This window comes from Capsicum annuum, chromosome 3 (assembly GCF_002878395.1).
Source record: "Capsicum annuum cultivar UCD-10X-F1 chromosome 3, UCD10Xv1.1, whole genome shotgun sequence".
NCBI lineage: Eukaryota > Viridiplantae > Streptophyta > Magnoliopsida > Solanales > Solanaceae > Capsicum > Capsicum annuum.
In genome coordinates this window covers 6,185,700-6,205,694 of record NC_061113.1, presented here as the reverse complement: position 1 = coordinate 6,205,694, position 19,995 = coordinate 6,185,700, and the positions used below count along the sequence as shown (strand labels likewise).

General features: G+C 33.2%; 1 protein-coding gene and 1 long non-coding RNA gene across 2 annotated transcripts in view; both read right to left on the bottom strand.

Moving 5' to 3' along the window:
- Positions 1-992: 992 nt before the first annotated feature.
- Positions 993-12,748, bottom strand: LOC107864272 (uncharacterized protein sll0005). The gene is made up of 13 exons (XM_016710606.2): positions 12,192-12,748; positions 10,440-10,589; positions 9,427-9,597; positions 8,334-8,477; positions 7,206-7,311; positions 6,849-6,997; positions 6,643-6,768; positions 5,974-6,117; positions 5,675-5,762; positions 4,368-4,741; positions 3,044-3,367; positions 2,277-2,498; positions 993-1,343 (listed from the first exon to the last, which is right to left on the bottom strand). The coding sequence occupies exons 1-13, from the start codon at positions 12,405-12,407 to the stop codon at positions 1,200-1,202; spliced, it is 2,358 nt and encodes a 785-aa protein (XP_016566092.1). The 5' UTR covers positions 12,408-12,748; the 3' UTR covers positions 993-1,199.
- A 4,688-nt stretch (positions 12,749-17,436) lies between these two features.
- The window catches only part of LOC107864273, a 20,624-nt gene continuing 18,065 nt past the window's right edge, over positions 17,437-19,995 (bottom strand). The window contains exon 3 of the long non-coding RNA XR_001672606.2: positions 17,437-18,040. This is a non-coding gene — a long non-coding RNA (uncharacterized LOC107864273). The remainder of the gene's footprint in view (positions 18,041-19,995) is intronic.

The following is a 19,995-nucleotide window of genomic DNA, read 5'->3' as shown; positions in this document are numbered from 1 at the left end:
GATCATTAGATGAATGGGAATATTTTTTTTAAAGATTATTAAAAAGATCATTACATGAATTGACGGGGTCTGATTAATACTCCTATTCTTTTTGCAGTACGAATCGAACTTTTTACTCTTTTTGCAATTCGAAATTCAAGAGTCAAACAACTCAATTTTGACTCTGAATTTAGGCAAATGTTCAAATTTTTTTAAAACTTAAATATACATAATTGAAAACTATGAAAAATATACCATTAGTCATAATAATTGACAATATATACCATTAATCATAATAATTGACAATTTAATATATTTAAAAGATATAAAAAAAAAATATGGTGAAAAAAAGACTTGTTTGAATCATCAAATAGAAAAGGTGTCACACAATTTAGTATATTTAAAAGAAATATAAAAAAAAAAACTTATGATGAAAGAAAGACTTGTTTGAATCATCAAATTGAAAAGAGGTCACATATAAATGTGGTCATTCATACAAACAATGACCTAGAAATAATCATTTTAAATATATTTTCAGTAAATGATTAAGAAATATGAGGAGTAAAGTTAAAAGGTAAGCACCTAGCATCATACCAAGCTGTAGTATTTAACATCAATTGATTAATTTGTATACTATGTAATAAGAATCATGAGGTGAGATTCAAACTGCCTAACAGTGTCTTTCACTACCTATGCCGTATGCATCACCATACCAAGCTGTAGTATTTAACATCAATTGATTAATTTGTATATTATGTAATAAGAATCATGAGGTGAGATTCAAACTGCTTAACAGTGTCTTTCACTACCTATGCCATATGCATCACCATAACAATAACATACCGGTATATTCCCACACAGTGAAGTTGTTTCCGATAGACCCCCGGCTCGAAACATATGCATATCACAGAAAACAAATATTACAAAGTCTGCAAATTTATCGTCTGAGTTATAGTGCAATAGAGTAGCTTGCAATATGTGGATCCAGAGAAGTAGAAGAGATTGTAAGGGAATTGCTGTTAGAATCATATTTTCTTTTGATTTATGGAAGTTTACATCTGTTCTGATAAAGTACAGAAACTATACTAGTCAATATAATTGATACAGCCTCACAAGAGGGTACAATAAATATATATTTACTATTTCTACGTACTCTCAAGTTTGTGAATGATATATGCACAATTCCAGAAGTGAAAACTGTAAGATTAGAAGTATTAGAATTACAACAGCGCATCACGTATCAATCTTGCCATCACGCGAGAAGAAAGTCGACTGAGAATCTCGGGAAGAACCTTAGCTGAGAGGCCTGGAAGAACTGGAAGAAGCTCCTGAATCACTTTAGAGACGTTTGCTCCCTCCAAACCCTGAGAATGAAATATAGTCATGACGCATTTACAATTAAATACTCCCTCCATCCCAAATTATGTGTCATCATTTCCTTTTTAATCCGTCCCAAAATAAGTGTCGCCTTTCCTTATTTGGCAACTTTTTAAAGGCACAATTACCCTTTTACCCTTATTGGTTCCACTTAATTAAAAAAAAAAAAAAGATATTGGCACATTTTTTTATAAAGGATAATTTGGTAAACTTTACCAAGTCTTCCCTTATTTCTTAAACTCCGTGCCCGGTCAAATGGCGACACATAAAATGGGACAGAGGGAGTAGCAAAATCGAAATGCATGTTAGTTTACTTAAGCTATCTTCTGGCCATGTAGATTTGGTAATACACTTAATGTATTCGACATCAAATAAAATTAAATTAAACCCCCCTTGTGCTCAAATTGAGACACAGTATATTTTGCAAGAGCACGCAAGTGTTTTGAGACGTAGGTATTGTCTTTTTCTTTAACCAGCTTGTGAAATGATATGACAGTCTTACAACTATTTCCACCAATAACGTGTGATGGAAAGTTGAATCTAGCACACACTCAGAGGAGTTAAGGAGTTAAAATTTCAGGACACGTCTAAAATGAACATGAGAGTTTGAAATCTCAAACATCAATTTGGAACACATTAGCCTGATGATTCAGAGGCAGTTGGCAAGAAATTTAGTGGACGACACTTGCACAACACCACTATCATCGACAAGGGCCTCGATTGGAAACGAATAATTCAAGATGAAACGAGATCTTGGTAACATGATTTGAAACTTAACTAAGTCTACTAGCACAGGAGCAATTGCAATTTATCTGCCAGCAGAGGCAACAGAGGAGCAACCTCTTCTCGTTTATTGTGTGCAAAGTGAAGTACTACATTCTCCTCTGGAGAAAACTTGCCATAATATAAAATTGGGATACCTGGTTTGATGCAGTCCCAGCAGTCAAGAATTGGATAATTTTTTGAACGTTGTTCAATATGATTCTGTCCTCCTCAGTTACATATGGTACAAGTGCGGCAGGTCTAATAGGTACAAAAGCAGAAGGAACCATGCTGAATACAGGAATAGCATTTCCAATTCCAAGGTATGCCATTATTTGGACCAACTGCTCCCTTGTTAATGCATCAATGCCCTTCACTATCTGCTTGCATTAAGAAGAGAGTTATGTTGTTGAAATGCCACATGTATGGTTCGGTAAGTATGGCCATATTAGAAAAAATGGACTTCCAACAGCACATTCTTATATCCTTGTGATAACTGAAAGTGAAGTTTCTAACAGTGGTTCTGTACTGTGCGTGTGATAGAAAATGGCATCAAATGCTACATGAAAAGCAGACTAAGAAATATATTTAGTTGACACTGGTTCAAAGAAAAAAATTCCACATACCATTCAATACTTCTGTCTTTTACTGTATTCTTTCCTTAAAAATGTCCACGGGACTCACTTTAATGCAAAGCAGTGTCAAATTTCTGAAAGTAAATTTCATCTCTAGTTTTGGATCCGCTATTAATTAAATACTACAAACAAAACTTTGACTATTGCCCTAAAAGGCGTGCCTAGTCAAACAGGACACTAGAAATGGGTTACGAGGAGTACGATAGAACATGAATTAAGTATACAACTAAAAAGCACAGAATCAGCCAAGGATGATACAATAGTGACTGTTCACAAATCTGTACACATACCTCATCCAAAAGGAATTCACGGAAAAAATTCCCTTTATCAGAGAGCAGAAATGCCAACGCTGCTCTCGTTTGAATTGGCTGCTCTGTTTGATAAGAACTTGAAGAAGGAAATGGAATTATGCTATTTGTTTGGCTTTGCAGAATGCCAAGTTCTGCCATTCTCCCATTCAAGCTTTCCCCGCCTCCACTCTTAGCTGCAGTTATGAAATTCTCGAAAGCTTGCATAACATCTATGAATCTATCAGCATCAAAAACACCAGATTTCCCATATATTGTGTAACGTAAAGCATTCCGTAGTCGCGGAGATTCATCAGTCAGCAGTCTCTAAGGAAAAGAAAACGAAGTGTATACAATGACAATTCAAATTATCTAAAAGTGACACCTGAAAGGCAACAATGGGCGAACGAAGTTTTGCAGAACCAAACCAATGAATAAAATCTCCTCTGAAGTTTAAGCTTTCAGATGAGTTATAGGAATGTTAGTTATCACAAGTGGCATAGTAGACAGAGCTTCATGCTACTACCTTTGCCATAATAGTTTCTGATTTTAGTTTTTCCTACTTTTAGTCTGAAAAGAAAGATATATTTTCTCATGCTCTGCCCATACACAGAATATCCAACCCACATATGAGAGGAAGCATTGTTAAGCAACAGCCGCTGTCAACCTTATGATCCAACCGAAAAAAAACAGTTCCTGCCCTTTCCCAGAACAAAACAAACATGGACCAAAAAGAAGGTTTGGACAAGTCTAACGTCTTAGAGTTTGACTTCTGCACAAAGTTATCAGCGGAGATCATCAGTGGGCTTAACGCGCGAAGGGATGTTTTTTAAGCAGCTGCCACTGCGAACCTTATGTTCTCCAACAAAAATCAGCTTCTGCCATTTTCTAACACAAAATCGAACAGCAAGGCAAAAAAAAAATTTGAGCAAGTCTAATAATATCTCAAGTGTTTGGTTTCTGTACAAGATTATCAGTAGAGAACCTCATTTTCTTATTAAAACCAGATTAAAATCTTTAAGGAATCACAAAGGTAGTTTTACTCCATTTACATTTCATCTTGGTTCACTGACGGAAAGGTTCCATACTAAGAGGCTGATATCGAATTTCCAACAGTAACAGCATACACAGTGTAGTTTCGCAAGTGGGATCTGGATAGATAGTGAGTTCCATATTAAAATTTAGGTATCCTAATCTCACAGTCACATAGATTACCAAAGTACGCTCACAGAAATGGCAATTGTTGTTTCATGCAATCATGCAATCTGGATCTATGTAAGTGAAACATATAGAGAGTAAAAGAACTGTGGCACCCATATGAGTGTACCTGTGCTATATATGGGTAAGCTTCATCCACTATAGCAAAATCAGAGTTTCCCACCAATGCAATCCCCTCTAGCACGCCTATTGCTCGAATTATCAAAGCAAAATAGGGTGGTATTCTAAATGGATAATCAAATGTTATTTGTGCCAAATCTGATGCCAGCTCCTGAAAGTTAATATTTTTTGCTCCCCCACCTTCAAGTGCCTGGTCAAAAACCTTGGCAAGTACAGGTAAAATGGGTTGCAAATTGACCCCATCGGGGATGAAACCTAATTTCACAAAATCCTTGACTATGGCACCATAATCTCGATGAATCAGGTGAGCTATGGCTTCGATCATACCATATTTTTGATCATCGGTTAATTTTGTAACCAAGCCTGCCAAAGCAAAATAACACTTTCAGTCAACTTATAGCAAGCAAAGAGTAAGAACTGATTAATTACACAGGAAATAAGCACCTTAACTTGTTTTGCTCCCCTCTCCCCTCCCCTACCTGCACCCCCTTCCCAAAAAATGAGGGATAATCACACAGAAAAGCAAAGTAGATATTCAACATTTCAGGAGCATCAAACTTCAGGAGAAATAAAGAAACTACTTGTTGCTCAGGTGGTAGAGATTTAAGGTCGTTGTGGATACAGCAGCTTAACTCATCAATCAACAGCGGTGTATTAGAGAAATTGCAGATCTAATGTGTATCTAGCAGAGAATGGAACTAGTATATGATCTTATAGCATAACTATAAATTCAAAATAATGATAAGATGAATCAACTATAAGCTAGTGGTCACGAAATTCCTGGATGAATGTCAACTTGCAAGCGCTGTTAACCCTGGTTAAGCTTTTCTATGCAAGAGAAAATCTAGGTTATACCCAACCAAAGGGCCATAAGCTAAACAAGTATACAATCACGATATACTGATCAGGGCCAATATAATAACTCTACTACTACGCAGCAATTAGACATTCATTCTGTGCCATCTATTACTGCATCCCAGTGACAAGCAACTTAAAGTGCCACGAAGCATTAAAGAACCAATGACATTGAAATGTTCTCATGTTGTTCTCGTTAAACGGGATCTCTCAACTGTAGCTCTTACAGAGACACAGATGGCTGACAGTGAGAAGTTCAGAATCTAGAGAATGTACGACCTTGTAACAAGTTGCAAAAGGCCAAATCAAATTAAGTTCAAAGGAAATTGAAGGGAGTTTGTCAATAGATTCTTCATTGGAAAAAAGTCTCTCGATAGAGTTACTTTCATGAACTATTCCATAAAATTTCAGGAAAAGAGGAAACCAAATGAAGGTTCTTACCAAAGTCAAGTACGGCTAACTTTCCTTCTGGAGTACGTATTAAGTTCCCTGGATGTGGATCCGCATGGAAGAAACCAGTGTCAAGCAACTGCATAACATAAAGGACAAAATATAAGATGGAGAACAAATTTCAATTGTCGGGAAGATACTCATAGAAAAATACCAATCTGCAGTAAAAGGATAAAGTAGTATAAAACAGAAACTCAAGAAAACTAGATCTGAATGATGTTTCCAAGACATGAAACTCAAAAGTTTAATTAATATTATAACATAAAAATTGTTAAGAGTTTAAGCAGCACCTGCTTAAGGTAGCATATGACTCCAACATTTACCAAATCACCTACATCACTTGCTGTGCTTTGTGATAGCTTCTCTCCCTCAATCCATCCTGTTGTAAGAACCTTCCTTGAAGTGTGCTTGCTATATGTCTTAGGGACAACAACCTGAAAGAGGTTCCGCAGACAGATCACAAGTCACAACATTGTAAGAGAAAGCAAGCATCACTAATTTCCGGTTTAAGAAATCGGTACTTTCAATACATTTGTAAGAATATATGCATATATGTACTCTTCCGTGAGTTCGTTCACAGACTTTTCTTTATCTTTTCCTCTGAAAAAGGCAACGAATTGGACATTGAAGCTTTTTTTTGGTAATTACACAATTTCATTAATCGCTAAGGTAGAGAAAATCTAGCTTAGCCTATAGAAATAAAGTTACAGCGACTAAATATCTACGTCCTTGTTTAAACTGGAGCAAACCCCCTCGCAAGAGTTCCTCCTATTTTGAAACAAGGCGCATTGCTGGTTAGAGACAAAATTCCTTTTCCTTATTTTGTGGAGATATTGGAGGTTGGGGGGAAAAGGAGAATTGGCTTATCATCCTCTCTTTCTCACTTTATTTAATTTCTAATTATTTCCGGTTATTCATTTGGATCAGAGGTGAGGGGTTGACGTTAGAATCGCATATACCTGAGGAAGGTCCTTTTTCATCATCTCAGCAAAACGTGTTCCGTTTTCTCCCTCATTCACATAATCAAGTTCTTCAAAGAAGCGGGCAGCCCATTCATCCACCAACCCAACCACATCAATGGAAACCTTTAAAGAAGAAGTAACAAGCATTATTAGACTAACCAAGATTAGAAAACAATGGGGAAATATAAGAGAACAATAAATACCTGCGGAAACTTGCGAAGAACTAACCCCAAGTTCCGTATGATGAATAAATCGACTGTCACTGTCTCAAGGACAAAGGGCCTCTGTACTTTAACAGCAACCACGTCTCCATTCTCCTTCAGCCGGCCCTTATACACCTGTCCAAGAGATGCTGCCAATGCCATGAAGAAGGAAAGAGAAAAAGACTCTTTAGAATTTCTTTTCCACTTTACAAAAGAAAAATGTGCAAAAAGAAGCAATCACATTTAAGTTAACCCAACAAAAAGAGGATGATTAAGGTAATACATAAATGAAAATGAAGAAATAACTCACAGCATAGTATTCGAAAAGAGAGTTCTAGAGATGATAAGAAAGAATACCAGCAGCAATTGGGGATGGAGAAAGCTCAGAATAGATGTTAGACCACGGTTCTCCCAATTCCTCCTCTATAAGGGCCATAGCTACATCATCTGGAAATGATGGAACCTGAAGCAATCATGAAATGCTAAAAGCTGAGAATGCAACAGTAGAGTGTCTTTCAACTACACTATTTTTGTCATTTTTCTATTTTAGCCCCTTCCACCCAAAACCGCCCCCAAAAAATAAAATTACTTGGGCAGAATTAGTCACAAGGTCTCCAATGCAGGCGGTCACAAGAACACATGTTAAATCCAACATTCTGCTTACATTGATCAGTGCAACACGTTTCCAATAGTAAGAATTGTAGTCTGTACAGATTAATTAATGTAACATGTTTCCAACAGTAAGATTGTAGATAGCTTACAGTATATTCCATCTTTCACCCTTTAGTATTATTTCTAATTTCATCGCATGTAGCTCTTAGGTTTCTACTGTGCTGACAGGGCAAGGATATTCTAGACGTATACCATGAAGCAAAAAGAGCCTCATCTCTTCAAAAGGGCTCAAAGAATTCTCAAGATCGAAGAATGAATCAATCAATGCTCGCGCAGCTTTATAACATGAACACTACTAGGCAAAGAGCTTCACCAATTCTTCTCACATGAAAGCAATGGCTTAAATTTTACAGAAACATTTATTTAAAAAATGGGTTTAGAAGCAGAGCTTTGTTTCTAATTCTGTGACAAGGATACACATTGCATTTCGCCCAGACAATCAAAAACTTTCCAACTAAATTACAAGTGCCATTATTAGGGTTTATTCCAGATCATAAGGAAAAAGAGAGCCTACAAAAGAAGTTTTAACAAAGTAGTTCCTCAATCTACAATACCGTATGCTACAAAGAATGTTAATCTCCAATTAAAGGACAATCACATAGAAAGGTAGATGGCATTAAAATGAATTGGGGCTCATCAAGACAAGTATATGATTATGGAAAAGCAATAAGAGAATTTTGTGCAATCTACCATTAAGGTATCAGCGTACTTAAACTAAAATAAATAGTATGATGTAAGTTAGTAACAAAAACGGTTTCCTGAAAATTAAAGTTGACTTCAAGAAATAAATCATGCTGCTGACTTCAATCTGACCTTATCACAAAGCTTCTGCAGCTCAACCATCGCAACAGGTGATAGTATATCTGGTCGGATGCTTAATGCTTGCCCTAGCTTTATGTATGCTGGACCCAGTGACGTTACAATCTCCCTCAACTCAATTGCTCGAGCAACCTCATTCTAATGATTGGAAAAGATCAAAAGTTATAGGATGAAAAAACAATTAAAATTGATTGGTATATGAGTATATCAGAAGTAATGAATGCATCAAAGCTTTATTTCAATGTTCACCACCAACTGTTTCAACTCAAAGAACTTTCTTTGATGACATAGAGAAGATTACTTATTTCCAAATGAAATTTCATGAAATTTACTAGCTCTGCCAAAAGTTACAGGGCTCCAACACATCTTGATTCCTCGATTTATTTTATCAACTACATTAATTGATAACCTCCGGCAGGGGGTGGGGAGACTAAAGCAGACCAAGCAAATTTGTTAATGTCACTTCTTCTATTTCTCTTTTAGAAATTAGGAAAGCTCAACAAAAAATAATCACTGCTTAGTAAATGTTTCAAAGGGAGAGACTTTAGGCATTATTGGTTTTAAGAATTCATCAATTAGTGTTTTACGCTCTGCCCTTGTGAGATGTTAAGATTCTGAATGACTTTATTAATAGTTTGAACTTTTAACCTCAGAATTCATTTTGAATTTCATTGACTCTGTCACTTCTTCATCTACTATTACTCTTCCATCTTGATTGAATGCCATGCCTCACAACTCCATTGTCTCAGTATCAACTTATTCTTGTTCTTGTTAGGTACCGTAGTGAAATTTTATTGTAAGGTAGTAAACAAATGAAGCTTTATAGAGAAGAGATCAGCAAAGAATCCAAAAGAAGCTTAAAATGTTTGAATTTGAAATGAAAAATGATATCAGTTCGAAATAATAACTCCATCATTCAATCAGTAAAACTATAGAGGCAAAAAATCCATCTTACAGGGCTGCAAACCAAAGGAATAGGATTTCAAAAGTTCTATCATCACGAACCAATCAAAAGTAAAATCACATGTAGCTCTACATGCAACTCACTAACTTCAGGAAAAGCGGATAAGCATCCAGTGCAGCTTACCTCTTTAACCTTCTTATTTATCACGTCCCAGGCAACACGTGAAAGAAAACCTCCAGCAACAGATGTTAGCTGGATTATACGGGTAGCAACAGCACGTGGTCGCTTACCCCAATATTTAGCAATGCTAGCAGGATCATAAACTAAGGGCAAGAACTCACTGCTTTCATCAACCTGAAGATTCAAAGATGGGAAACATTAATACATATTCTTTACCAAAGGACATCTGCCCCAATCCAACCAAAAGCAAAAGATCTTAATACAACAGAATGTCCATTTGTATTTTTCCAAGTAAAAAGTTAAAGATTCTTATATAGAATGGAAATATCCATTCATATTGAAGATCCTACTGGTTCAGGTAGTTTCAACAGATTCAATCAACTTGAACTACAATAGAGGCGTAGCAATATAGAATTAATTGTGTCAGTCTTCACATTTGGAACCCATAGATGACTGCAAAGCGCCTCATTTTGTATATCATGAGATGTAACTTAGAAAATAAGTGTTTCCACAAGCACTTGAGCATTAGATACTATATGAAAAACTCCAGAAAAAGTCTACATCCCAGCATTTCTTTTTACGGAAATCATTAAAAACTAGTTTTTCTTCCTCTTCAAGGATAGTCATCAAACTCCATCACTTCTATAAGTTTCGGATGGCCATATGAGAGCAGGAAGAAAATCTGACCCTACAACAAAAACTTATGAATGTTCGTCAATTGTACTTAAATAGCTAGTTTATTTCCCTAGGCATAATGACTTGACTAAGATCAAATATCCCCTACACTTCTTATTATCATCTACTAATGCCTCCCCCCACAAAAATTCATGACTAATCAGTTTCCTTTGACCTCTCAAAAGACAAATCCAAATCTACAAATTTTACATATAGAGACCTTAATCTCATCTTCTTCTTGTCACAATAAGAAAATGAAACTTTCATCAATTTGAGACCCTTCACAAGCGTAAAAGTTAAAATAAACATATATACTTTGATAACGAAGTCAACAAACGGACCTCTACTAGGCGAAGTTTAATGTTATCATCAGCAAACAAGGAATCTTTCAGGTTTTGACCCCGAAGCCCCCTCATGAGTATGGCTAAGTCTTCATTTTCTTCCATCTGTGCCCTCACTCTTTTGATCTCTTGCGATACATCCTGCATCCTCTGCAAACCCACAAATATAAAAGTTCAATCAGCCAAACATCAGCATATCAATCACACCAACAAGTCCATTTGACTAAACCATTTAATAATTGCTTTGTTACTAATTTCCAGTTCAATCAGCCAAACATCAGCATATCAATCACAGAAACAAGTTCATTTGACTAAACCATTTAATAATTGCTTTGTTACTAATTTCCAAAATAATACTCCCTCTGTTCCAATTAGTTTGTCTTATTTTTCTTTTTAGTCCGTCTAGAAAAGGATGTCTCTTTTCCTTTTTGGTAACTCTTCAATTCTAACTTTCCATATGACATGTTTAAGACCACAAGATTAAAGGTCATTTTAGCACATTTTCCATATCTTAAATTTAACACCACAAGATTCACAAGTTTCTTTACTTTCTTAAACTCTGTATCAAGTCAAAGCCAGACAAACAAATTAGAGCGGAGGGAGTACTATAGAACTCAACAAATTTTCATGTCATTAAAGATTAAAACTTTTTTCCTTGTATCTGATATCAATAAAGTTCTTGCTGAAAAAAGTACTTATTGCCGAATTAGTTAATTTTTTCCATGGATGACTACCAAATTGAGTTCATTACACCCGATTGAAGTAGTCGTTGTTAATTTAAGTGACAAATGCGAAATTTTGTCAAATAAATAAATAATGAGAATAACAACAGCAACAATCATGACAACGATGGCAATAACAGTAACAACGAACTCACTGAGTTTCATTTCATAAATAGAAGAGACATTTTTCACTAAAAAGAATCATATTTTCACTGAATTAGTTAATTTATTTCTATGTAATAAAAATAAAAAATTGATCTCTTTCATCCAATCAAAGAGCACATTTGTCAATCCAACAAAAAAAATGTAACAATTTGCTTCATTAAATAAATAATGCTGATTAATAATTAATAAAAATTACACTTTATAACCAATTTGCAGCTTATCTTCCCAATTTCTGAGCTAAAATTATGGAAATTTTATACATTCACATATAAAAAAATAAAAAATTGCACGCTATAACCAATTTACAGCTTATTTACCCAATTTCTGAGCCAAAATTATGGGAAGTTTGTAAATTCACATTAAAAAAAAAAAATATTGCACTCTATAACCAATTTTGTAAATGCACATACCAAAAAAACAAAAAAACACTCTTTAACCAAATTATAGCTTATTTTCCCAGTATCTGAGCTAAAACTGTGGAAATTTTGTAAACTCATATTAAAAATAAGCCTAAAATATACACTTTACAACTAATTTACAGATTATTTACCAATTTATGAGCTAACAATTGTGGGAAAAAAAATTAAAATTACAGTTTGTAACCAATATTACAGCTTATTTTCACAATTTCTGAGCTAAAATTGTGGAAATTTTGATAACTCACATAAAACAAAAACAAAAACTGCACTCTATAACCAATTTACAACTTATTTCCAAATTTCTGAGCTAAAATTGAGGGAAAAAAATATAAAATTAAAATTTGTAACCAATGTTACAGTTTATTCTCCCGATTTCTGAGCTAGAATTGTGCAAATTTTCTAAATTCACCAAAAAAAAATATCAAAATTGAATTTGAATGACTTACCGTGGAAGAACCGTTGACCGATTTAGAAATGCCGTTGATCGGCTTAGTTGTACTTGCCTTTGAGTCCGACGGTTTAGGTTCAGTTGCAATTGCTCTAACCACGCCGTTTTTCCTCTTAATTTTCAATTTCGAAGACGACAAACCACGATACGGCAGTGAAGTGCGACACAGTGGATCGCCGATCCCGCAATAGACCAGCTGCGCAGCTGCGTCCATCGAGTATAGTAATGTAATAAATCTAAGTTATATTAAGAAAAAAATTATATGTATGGATATGAATTTGTGTGTGTATAGTTTTTTGGTAATGATTTTTGAAAATGCAAAGAGTGTGCAATGAGAGTGATGAAGAAGAAAATAATGACTGAGGGTGGTAATATTAATATTATTATGGTAACGGAAAAGATACGTGGAAGAATGTGGAACAAGAAAAAGTTGAGGGACTAATAATGAAATTTATGTTTGGCGGGACGTAAGTACTACCACTATTATGTGCCGTTCGTTTTTTTCTTTTTCTTTTTTTGTTTTGGAGGATTTGCTATTTGGTCCTTTTTTCTATGAGTACAAAAAAAGCGGATTAGAATAGAGGGTAATTATATAGTGGGAAAAGGCTTAAATATGTGTACTGAACTATCAGAAATGACTTATTTATGTTATTCGTTAAAAGTTGGGCTCATTCATGCCATCACCGCTATAAAACTGGTCCATTTATGCCATTATTTTTTAACAGTTTTGTCACGTGGCAGCTTATTAGACGGCCACATCATTTTTTAAATTTTTTCAATTTTTTTTTTTTATCCATTAAAAAAATCCACACAACTTTTTGATTGATTGAAAATTAATTTGATCTATACTTTTAAAATTTGATTAATTTTTCATGAATATATTCTTAAAACATTCTCATTCAATTCGTTTTTTTGTCATTTTTGACATATTAAGATTGTTTTCATATTTTACCTTTAAAATTAATTATTTTTTTCTTCAAATTAATTTCAAATACAATAGTAAACATCATTTAATAAATATATTATAATAAAATAGTTATTTTAATTGACGGACGAGTAACTAAAAGGGAACGGAGAGAGTATACACTCCACGCTTTTTATCACTTTATTTATTTATTTATTTTAAAAGATTCACGTTAATTAAAGATTTTGTCATTTTTCAGGTGAAACTGAAGGAATATATAAACATCGAATATTATTATTATATTATTAATAGTTAGCTTCTCATTTTGCCAACTCTACGTATACTATATATGTCGGCATGTTGTCGCCTTCCTGTTTTTGCAATGATAAATGATAATGCATAAAGTGTTACGTACAAATATTGAATGTTGATTAGGGACGGCTCAACCCTTTAGGAGAAAATGCGGCTGCCTAAGACCCCAAAATTTGAGGATCCTATTTTTGTTTAGTAATAATAAATTACAAATTTTAAGAAATATATTAAATACTATTTATAGAAAAATAAAAAATTTTATATAAAAAAATAAAACACAAGGTCTCCGTTTGATTTTTGCCTTAGGCCATAAATTTGCTTGAGCCGCCCCTGATGCTGATGATGTCATTCTATGCTTAATAAGAAAATACAAAACTAAAAAGTTACTTGCATTTGGCTGACAAAATATTTCATGTATGCTAAGACATACTATATGCTTAATTAGACTAGCGTTTGGTTATAAATTTTAGTAGTAGATTTAAAAAAAAAATTCTTTAAATATTTGTTTGATCATGAAAAATCAATCAAATTTTAAAAGTATAGATCAAATTAATTTTTAATGGATCAAAAAATAGTATAGATCAAATTAATTTTTAATGGATCAAAAAATTGGGTGGATTCTTTTTAATGGATCAAAAAAAAAATTAAAAAGAAAATCATTATTTTTTTTAAATAAAAAATAAAAATAAAATAAAAAATGACGTGACCCTCTAATAAGCTGCCACGTGGCAAGGCTGTTTTTAAAAATCGGCTGTTAAAAAGTAATGGCATGGATGGGCCAGTTTTGTAACGGCGATGGCATGAATGAGCCCAACTTTTAACAGATGGCATAAATGAGTCATTTCTGATAGTTCAGTGGCATATTTGATTCTTTTCCCTTATATATTTGAATATCGTTGAGATTAAAGTTGATACGTTACATAAGTTTTATTATTTTTTGAACTCAATTTTAATATATTTTTGTTATTTTTTTTATGAGTGTAGCATCTTTATTATATAAAATGAGATTCACGTCAATTAAAAAAAGTTGACAAAAAATATCACTTCAGTTAAAAATGATGACAAAAATACACTAAAATTTAGTGCATGGATTAATAAGATTTTTGTGAAGTTTGAGTGTGTCGTAGCAAATTTAATTATAGTTAAGAAGGTATTAGATATTTTACTCAATATTGTCTCGTTTATACTCCTATAGAGTATTGGTAGTTGTATTATTAGTCGGAGTACTATTTTCTTTTTTTTGGATGATTTGTTGTTTGGTCCTTTTATAGTTTTGATAGTTGTTAAAGCGAGTATGGAGGACATGAATTTGAGTAGGAGAGTAGCAGTGGTGGAGTCAGAATTTTCACTAAGAAAGTTCAAATAGAAAGAATTAGGCACACAAACTACCAAAGAATTAGAGCAAAGGTAGCTCCGTCACTGCGATATGCTAGTGTTTTTAAAAGCCATTGGTTTCTAGCTTAAAACATAAAATGAAGGGTTATAGTTTCATGACTAAACTCTCTTGGCTCATTCGAAGAATTGTGTGCTTTAAAGACTGATGCTCGAAGTGATTCCGATGAGAAACGATCTGTTATTTGAATATCAACTTAGAGAAATTTGATTAATATAGACACTATCGCATACTGGACTCTACAATTCATTATGCTAATTGGTTATTATAGTGACAAATTCATCCGTATTTCATAATTTTAAATTTATGAATTGTGCATTTCATTTCAAGAAAATGTAAATTTGGCAAGTACTAACATATTTTCTGATGACCTTATTTAATACAACAAAGTTTAATTGAACACTATGCAGATTGCTAATTATAAAATTATTATAAGAAAATGTTCTTCTCTTATGAGCTTGTAACATAAACAACTAAACATTTACATCAACAATTAGAGACTAATGTTTTAGATAGATCTACTACATATGTTAGTAACGTTCGTGTATTTTTGGTATGGTGCATTTTCACTTTCCTAAAGTGATGTGAAATGTATTCGATATTGCATGGCCAAACGGACCCTAAAAATTAGTAAAATGATTACTCCCCTAAAATGCTCTTTCTTTTCCCATGTTAGGCTTGGAGTGGAGATACATTGTAGTTTAAAATGAATGATTGAGATTTAGTCGATTAAATTAAAATTTAATCATAATTAAAATAATTAATTACTTTCAGAATTTGCTATCGAAATGTACTTAAATTGCACAATTCTAGATTTCTATTATATCTTAGCCTAATTATATATCTCTTAAATATAATCTTTACAAATTTAAAGTAAATTTTTGTCATGTATTGAATTTTTTTATTCTACTTTTCGTCATTCTTCAATAGGTTTAGCTTCAATATTTCGTAAGTATTGTTGAATAGAAGGAGTAAATTATTTAATTAAGCGTGCAAATTCAGTTATTTAACAATGATAAAGATTAGTATTAAAATCGTCATTGAAAAGTTACATAGACAAAAAGTATCAAATCCAACTTTTGATCCATAATTAACTGATTTAAATGTTTAATTTCAAGGTTGATTTAAAATTTATTATTTATGTCTTGTTTAGTGAATAATATTAGTGAGATCGAATTAACTCGTAAATCTACATAAAGGTAATAAAGGCCCAATTTTTTTTTTATTTTTTCCAAAATTTTTAGTAGTGAATTTTATTATTTTAATTTTACTTAAAATAATATTAACTTTATTTTAACAAAATAAATAATTTAAACAAGAAACAAAAAATATTACTTTTTGTCAGAAATTTTTGAAATTTTTGAATTAAGCAACTTAAATCTTCATATTAATAAATGAGATTTTTACAATAGCATTTAAGCTAATGTTAATTAGATAATTTTTACATTCGTAAATAATAATATTATTACCCTGTGAAGTTACTGCTTTCTGTCTTTTAAAAATAAAATAGTAGGTAAGAATAACAAAAAGTCTAACTGTAGTTAAAACAATACGTAATTATTATGTGTGTATATATATATATATATACTAGGATAAGGTTTATCATCTTTTTCTTGAGTCGGACTTCAATGAATCAAATATGAGGCATTGATTTAGCAAGAAAAAGTCCAGAGAGATTCCAAACAAAAGAAAGAATTATCTAACTCTTCCTCTTTCCTTGTGTTTATGCATTTTACAACACTACATCATCAAATGTTCCTTGAAGATTGTCTTTTGCAATGGTGATAACAAAGAAGTGTGTTCCATAATCACTCCTGATATCCCCATTCATTGCCAGACTCCTCGTCGACCAACTATTTCATTTACATTAGTCACCAAAACATATTTCTTTAACTAACTCAGAAATCCCCAACTATTTCATTTACATTAGTCCATATTTCTTTAAGTAACTGAGAAGACTGGTGGTGCATGCTTCGAAACTTGAGACCTTCTCCACTACAACAGGGAGTTTTTTTTTTTTCGAAACCGACTGCAACACCAAGAGTTTCCCTCTACACGGGGGCGCCTCTATACCTTGGAAAATATGGCAAGCAATAGTAAATTTATTATATGATTTTTAAAAAAAAAGAAATATTTGGTACTATTTATTTATTTTTAGTTCATTTAAAAAAAAATGTTTTTGTCAACTTTTGGACATGTTTAAGACCATAATATTAAAAAACATTTTGGTATATACATGATTCGAAGATTTTCTTTACTTTGCTAAACTCCAAAACACCGTATCAAATCAAAATAGACAAGCAAATTAAAACAAAAAGAGTTCTCAAAATACTTTGGTAAGAAATACATTAACATTTGCATCTTAAAGAATAGACTTTAAGTTAAAAAATATATATATTAGTTTTCTTCAAAACCTTCCTCCGATTCATTTTTGGCTTAGGCCACTACCGAGCTTGAGCCGCCCCTGCCTCTACAAAATTCAAATTCGTGACGTGTGTCTAACGCACACATCACGCTCTTACTACTAAAAAACTACTCGGTACAAGTCATCAAAATTGGAACGTCATAATGGAAGGAGGAAATAATCCATGAGTAACATTATGCAAAACAGACTCATTAGCTTCTTTCTAGCTGTTGAAAAATAAACATATACTATAACACCAGTAAATTTTTACACTTGAAAACAGCATAGTCAAAATTGTCAGGATAAATCAAACAGGGAAGATAAATCCAATGGATCAACTTAGATCAAGTTAATCGCCAGTAATATAATTATGAGTTTTGCTCCTCAAGCGACGTTAGGGACAACTGTTCTTCAATAGAAGAATCCACATGACATGTTTTCCGACACGACGAAGGGATTAAAATGATACCAAGAACTCGTTGTTCCATCGGAGAAGGAGCAGATCTTCTGGTGCTACGGTACTCAACCGCATCTTGAAGAATTATGTTTCCTTGCTTATCAATACAATAAAATGTACCTAGAAAGAACCTTCCATCACTTATACCAACCAGCATTCGTCGATGAAGTAGCTTCTTGACATGAGAGACATAATTTGAATTGTTCGTCTCTAACTGATTTGAGCTTCCAACTTCAGATAGGCATGTCGTTGGTTCCTTGGTGCTCATTTTAGTCCAATTTGGTCAATGAAGGAAACTTGACGTATTAATGTCTAAAATTGTGTAATTACACTATAGTCTATGCCAAGACAAAAATTAAACCATCAACTCCACTTCCCTGCAGAAAGAAAGTTAACACGGAAAATTAATCAGGTAAATTTGAAAAAATCATGGACCATATATTCACCTTTTTTTTGAGAAAGACATTCACCTTTGATTCTTGAAAATCCATAAAACAACAACATACCTAGTACAATTCCACAAAGTGGATCTAGGGAGGGTAGAGTGTACCCAGAAAAAGAGTCAACAAAAGTACAAGATATACCATATATTAACAAAACACCAAATAATAACAGGACAACAACTACAATAAAATAAAATGATAGTCGAAATATACAACACAGCAGGTGATAATAGAAATCCAAGGACGAGCAACTGCAGAGCAATATTGCAACTACTAGTAGAGATGAGTAACAAGACAATACACTACTACCTAATAACCTTCTACCATAATCCATCTCCTCCACAACCTCCTATCTAAAGTCATGTCCTCCGTAAGCTACATAATGGGAGAACTCAAAGCAAACACTAAAGAAGTAGATCCCATAAACTTCCATACCACAGCAGACCAACCACTAAATGCAAATAAGGACGAGAAATGTGAAGAATGTCATGAAGAACAAAGACATATCGTCTATACCTAAATAAAAATTGATGTTTTCAAAAGGAAGCCATTGAAGACTTTCCACAAATTGAAATTTAGTCGAGGAAGGATATAGTTGTATAAACTGTCAAGATACTCAATTTTTTCACTCTGTACTTTATTCCTTCGATTTTTTTTAATGGTTTAAGGCAGTCGAGAAAGAGGAAAATATGCTGAAATTGCTTTCGTTGTCACAATCAATTAAACAAAGCTAACCACGGTACTTAGTGGCCGTTTGGTACATGAGATAAGATGGATATCTCAAGATTAAGTTTCGAGTTAAAATTGTTGACACCCAATTTTTGTCCTCCACGACAAAAATTAATCCTGAGTTTCTTCAATTTTTAATAAAATTGAAATATTTATTTCATCCGAAATAAAAACTGTTCAAAATATTTTGTACGTAATTTTGTCATTTTAAGTAGCACTTATACATTATCGTATTTAATTATACAAGATTATAATTTTGTTACTTAAATATTTATTTCACAAAATATCGGATCTTAATCAAGGCTTATCTTGAAAATACATTTCGATGATCAAAATCTTGATTTAAATGTAATTTGTTCTAAACAATAATTTATTTGGAGAAATAATTGTTTGATTTTATCAAATCAAGAAGCTCGAGATTAAACAAGGTAGGTATTAATTCATATAGAATTCCAATTGGATTTATCGATTTATTCAATTTTTGCCATAATTAAAATCAAAATGGCCACAATTACAGTGTAGTTGCCCAATTGATTTTCGATTAGGTCAGAAATTAAATAAAATTGAGTAACTTCTAAATTAATTGGGGTTATTTCAAATCCATTAGGTTCTTCGAACAAGAAAACATCTTTCATTACAATGAAAAGGAACAATCTCAAATAAACCAAGATCCAATTTCGGGTCATTTGGCAGGGCTACTGGGACTTGGGTCTTTCTCTTGGGCGGGGCATCAAGTACATGTATCTTTACCGATTAACCAATTTCTAAACACTGGAGTAGATCCTAAAGAGATACCACTTCCTCATGAATTTATCTTGAATCGAGATCTTTTGGCTCAACTTTATCCCAGATTTGCCGAGGGAGCAACCCCATTTTTCACCTTGAATTGGTCAAAATATGCGGACTGTCTTACTTTTCGTGGAGGATTAGATGCAGTAACTGGGGGTTTGTGGCTGACTGATATTGCCCATCGCCATTTAGCAATTGCAATCCTTTTCCTGACAACGGGTCACATGTATAGAACCAACTGGGGTATTGGTCATGGACTAAAAGATATTTTAGAAGCCCATAAAGGTCCATTTACAGGCCAGGGTCATAAAGGCCTATATGAGATCCTAATAACGACATGGCATGCTCAATTATCTCTTAACTTAGCTATG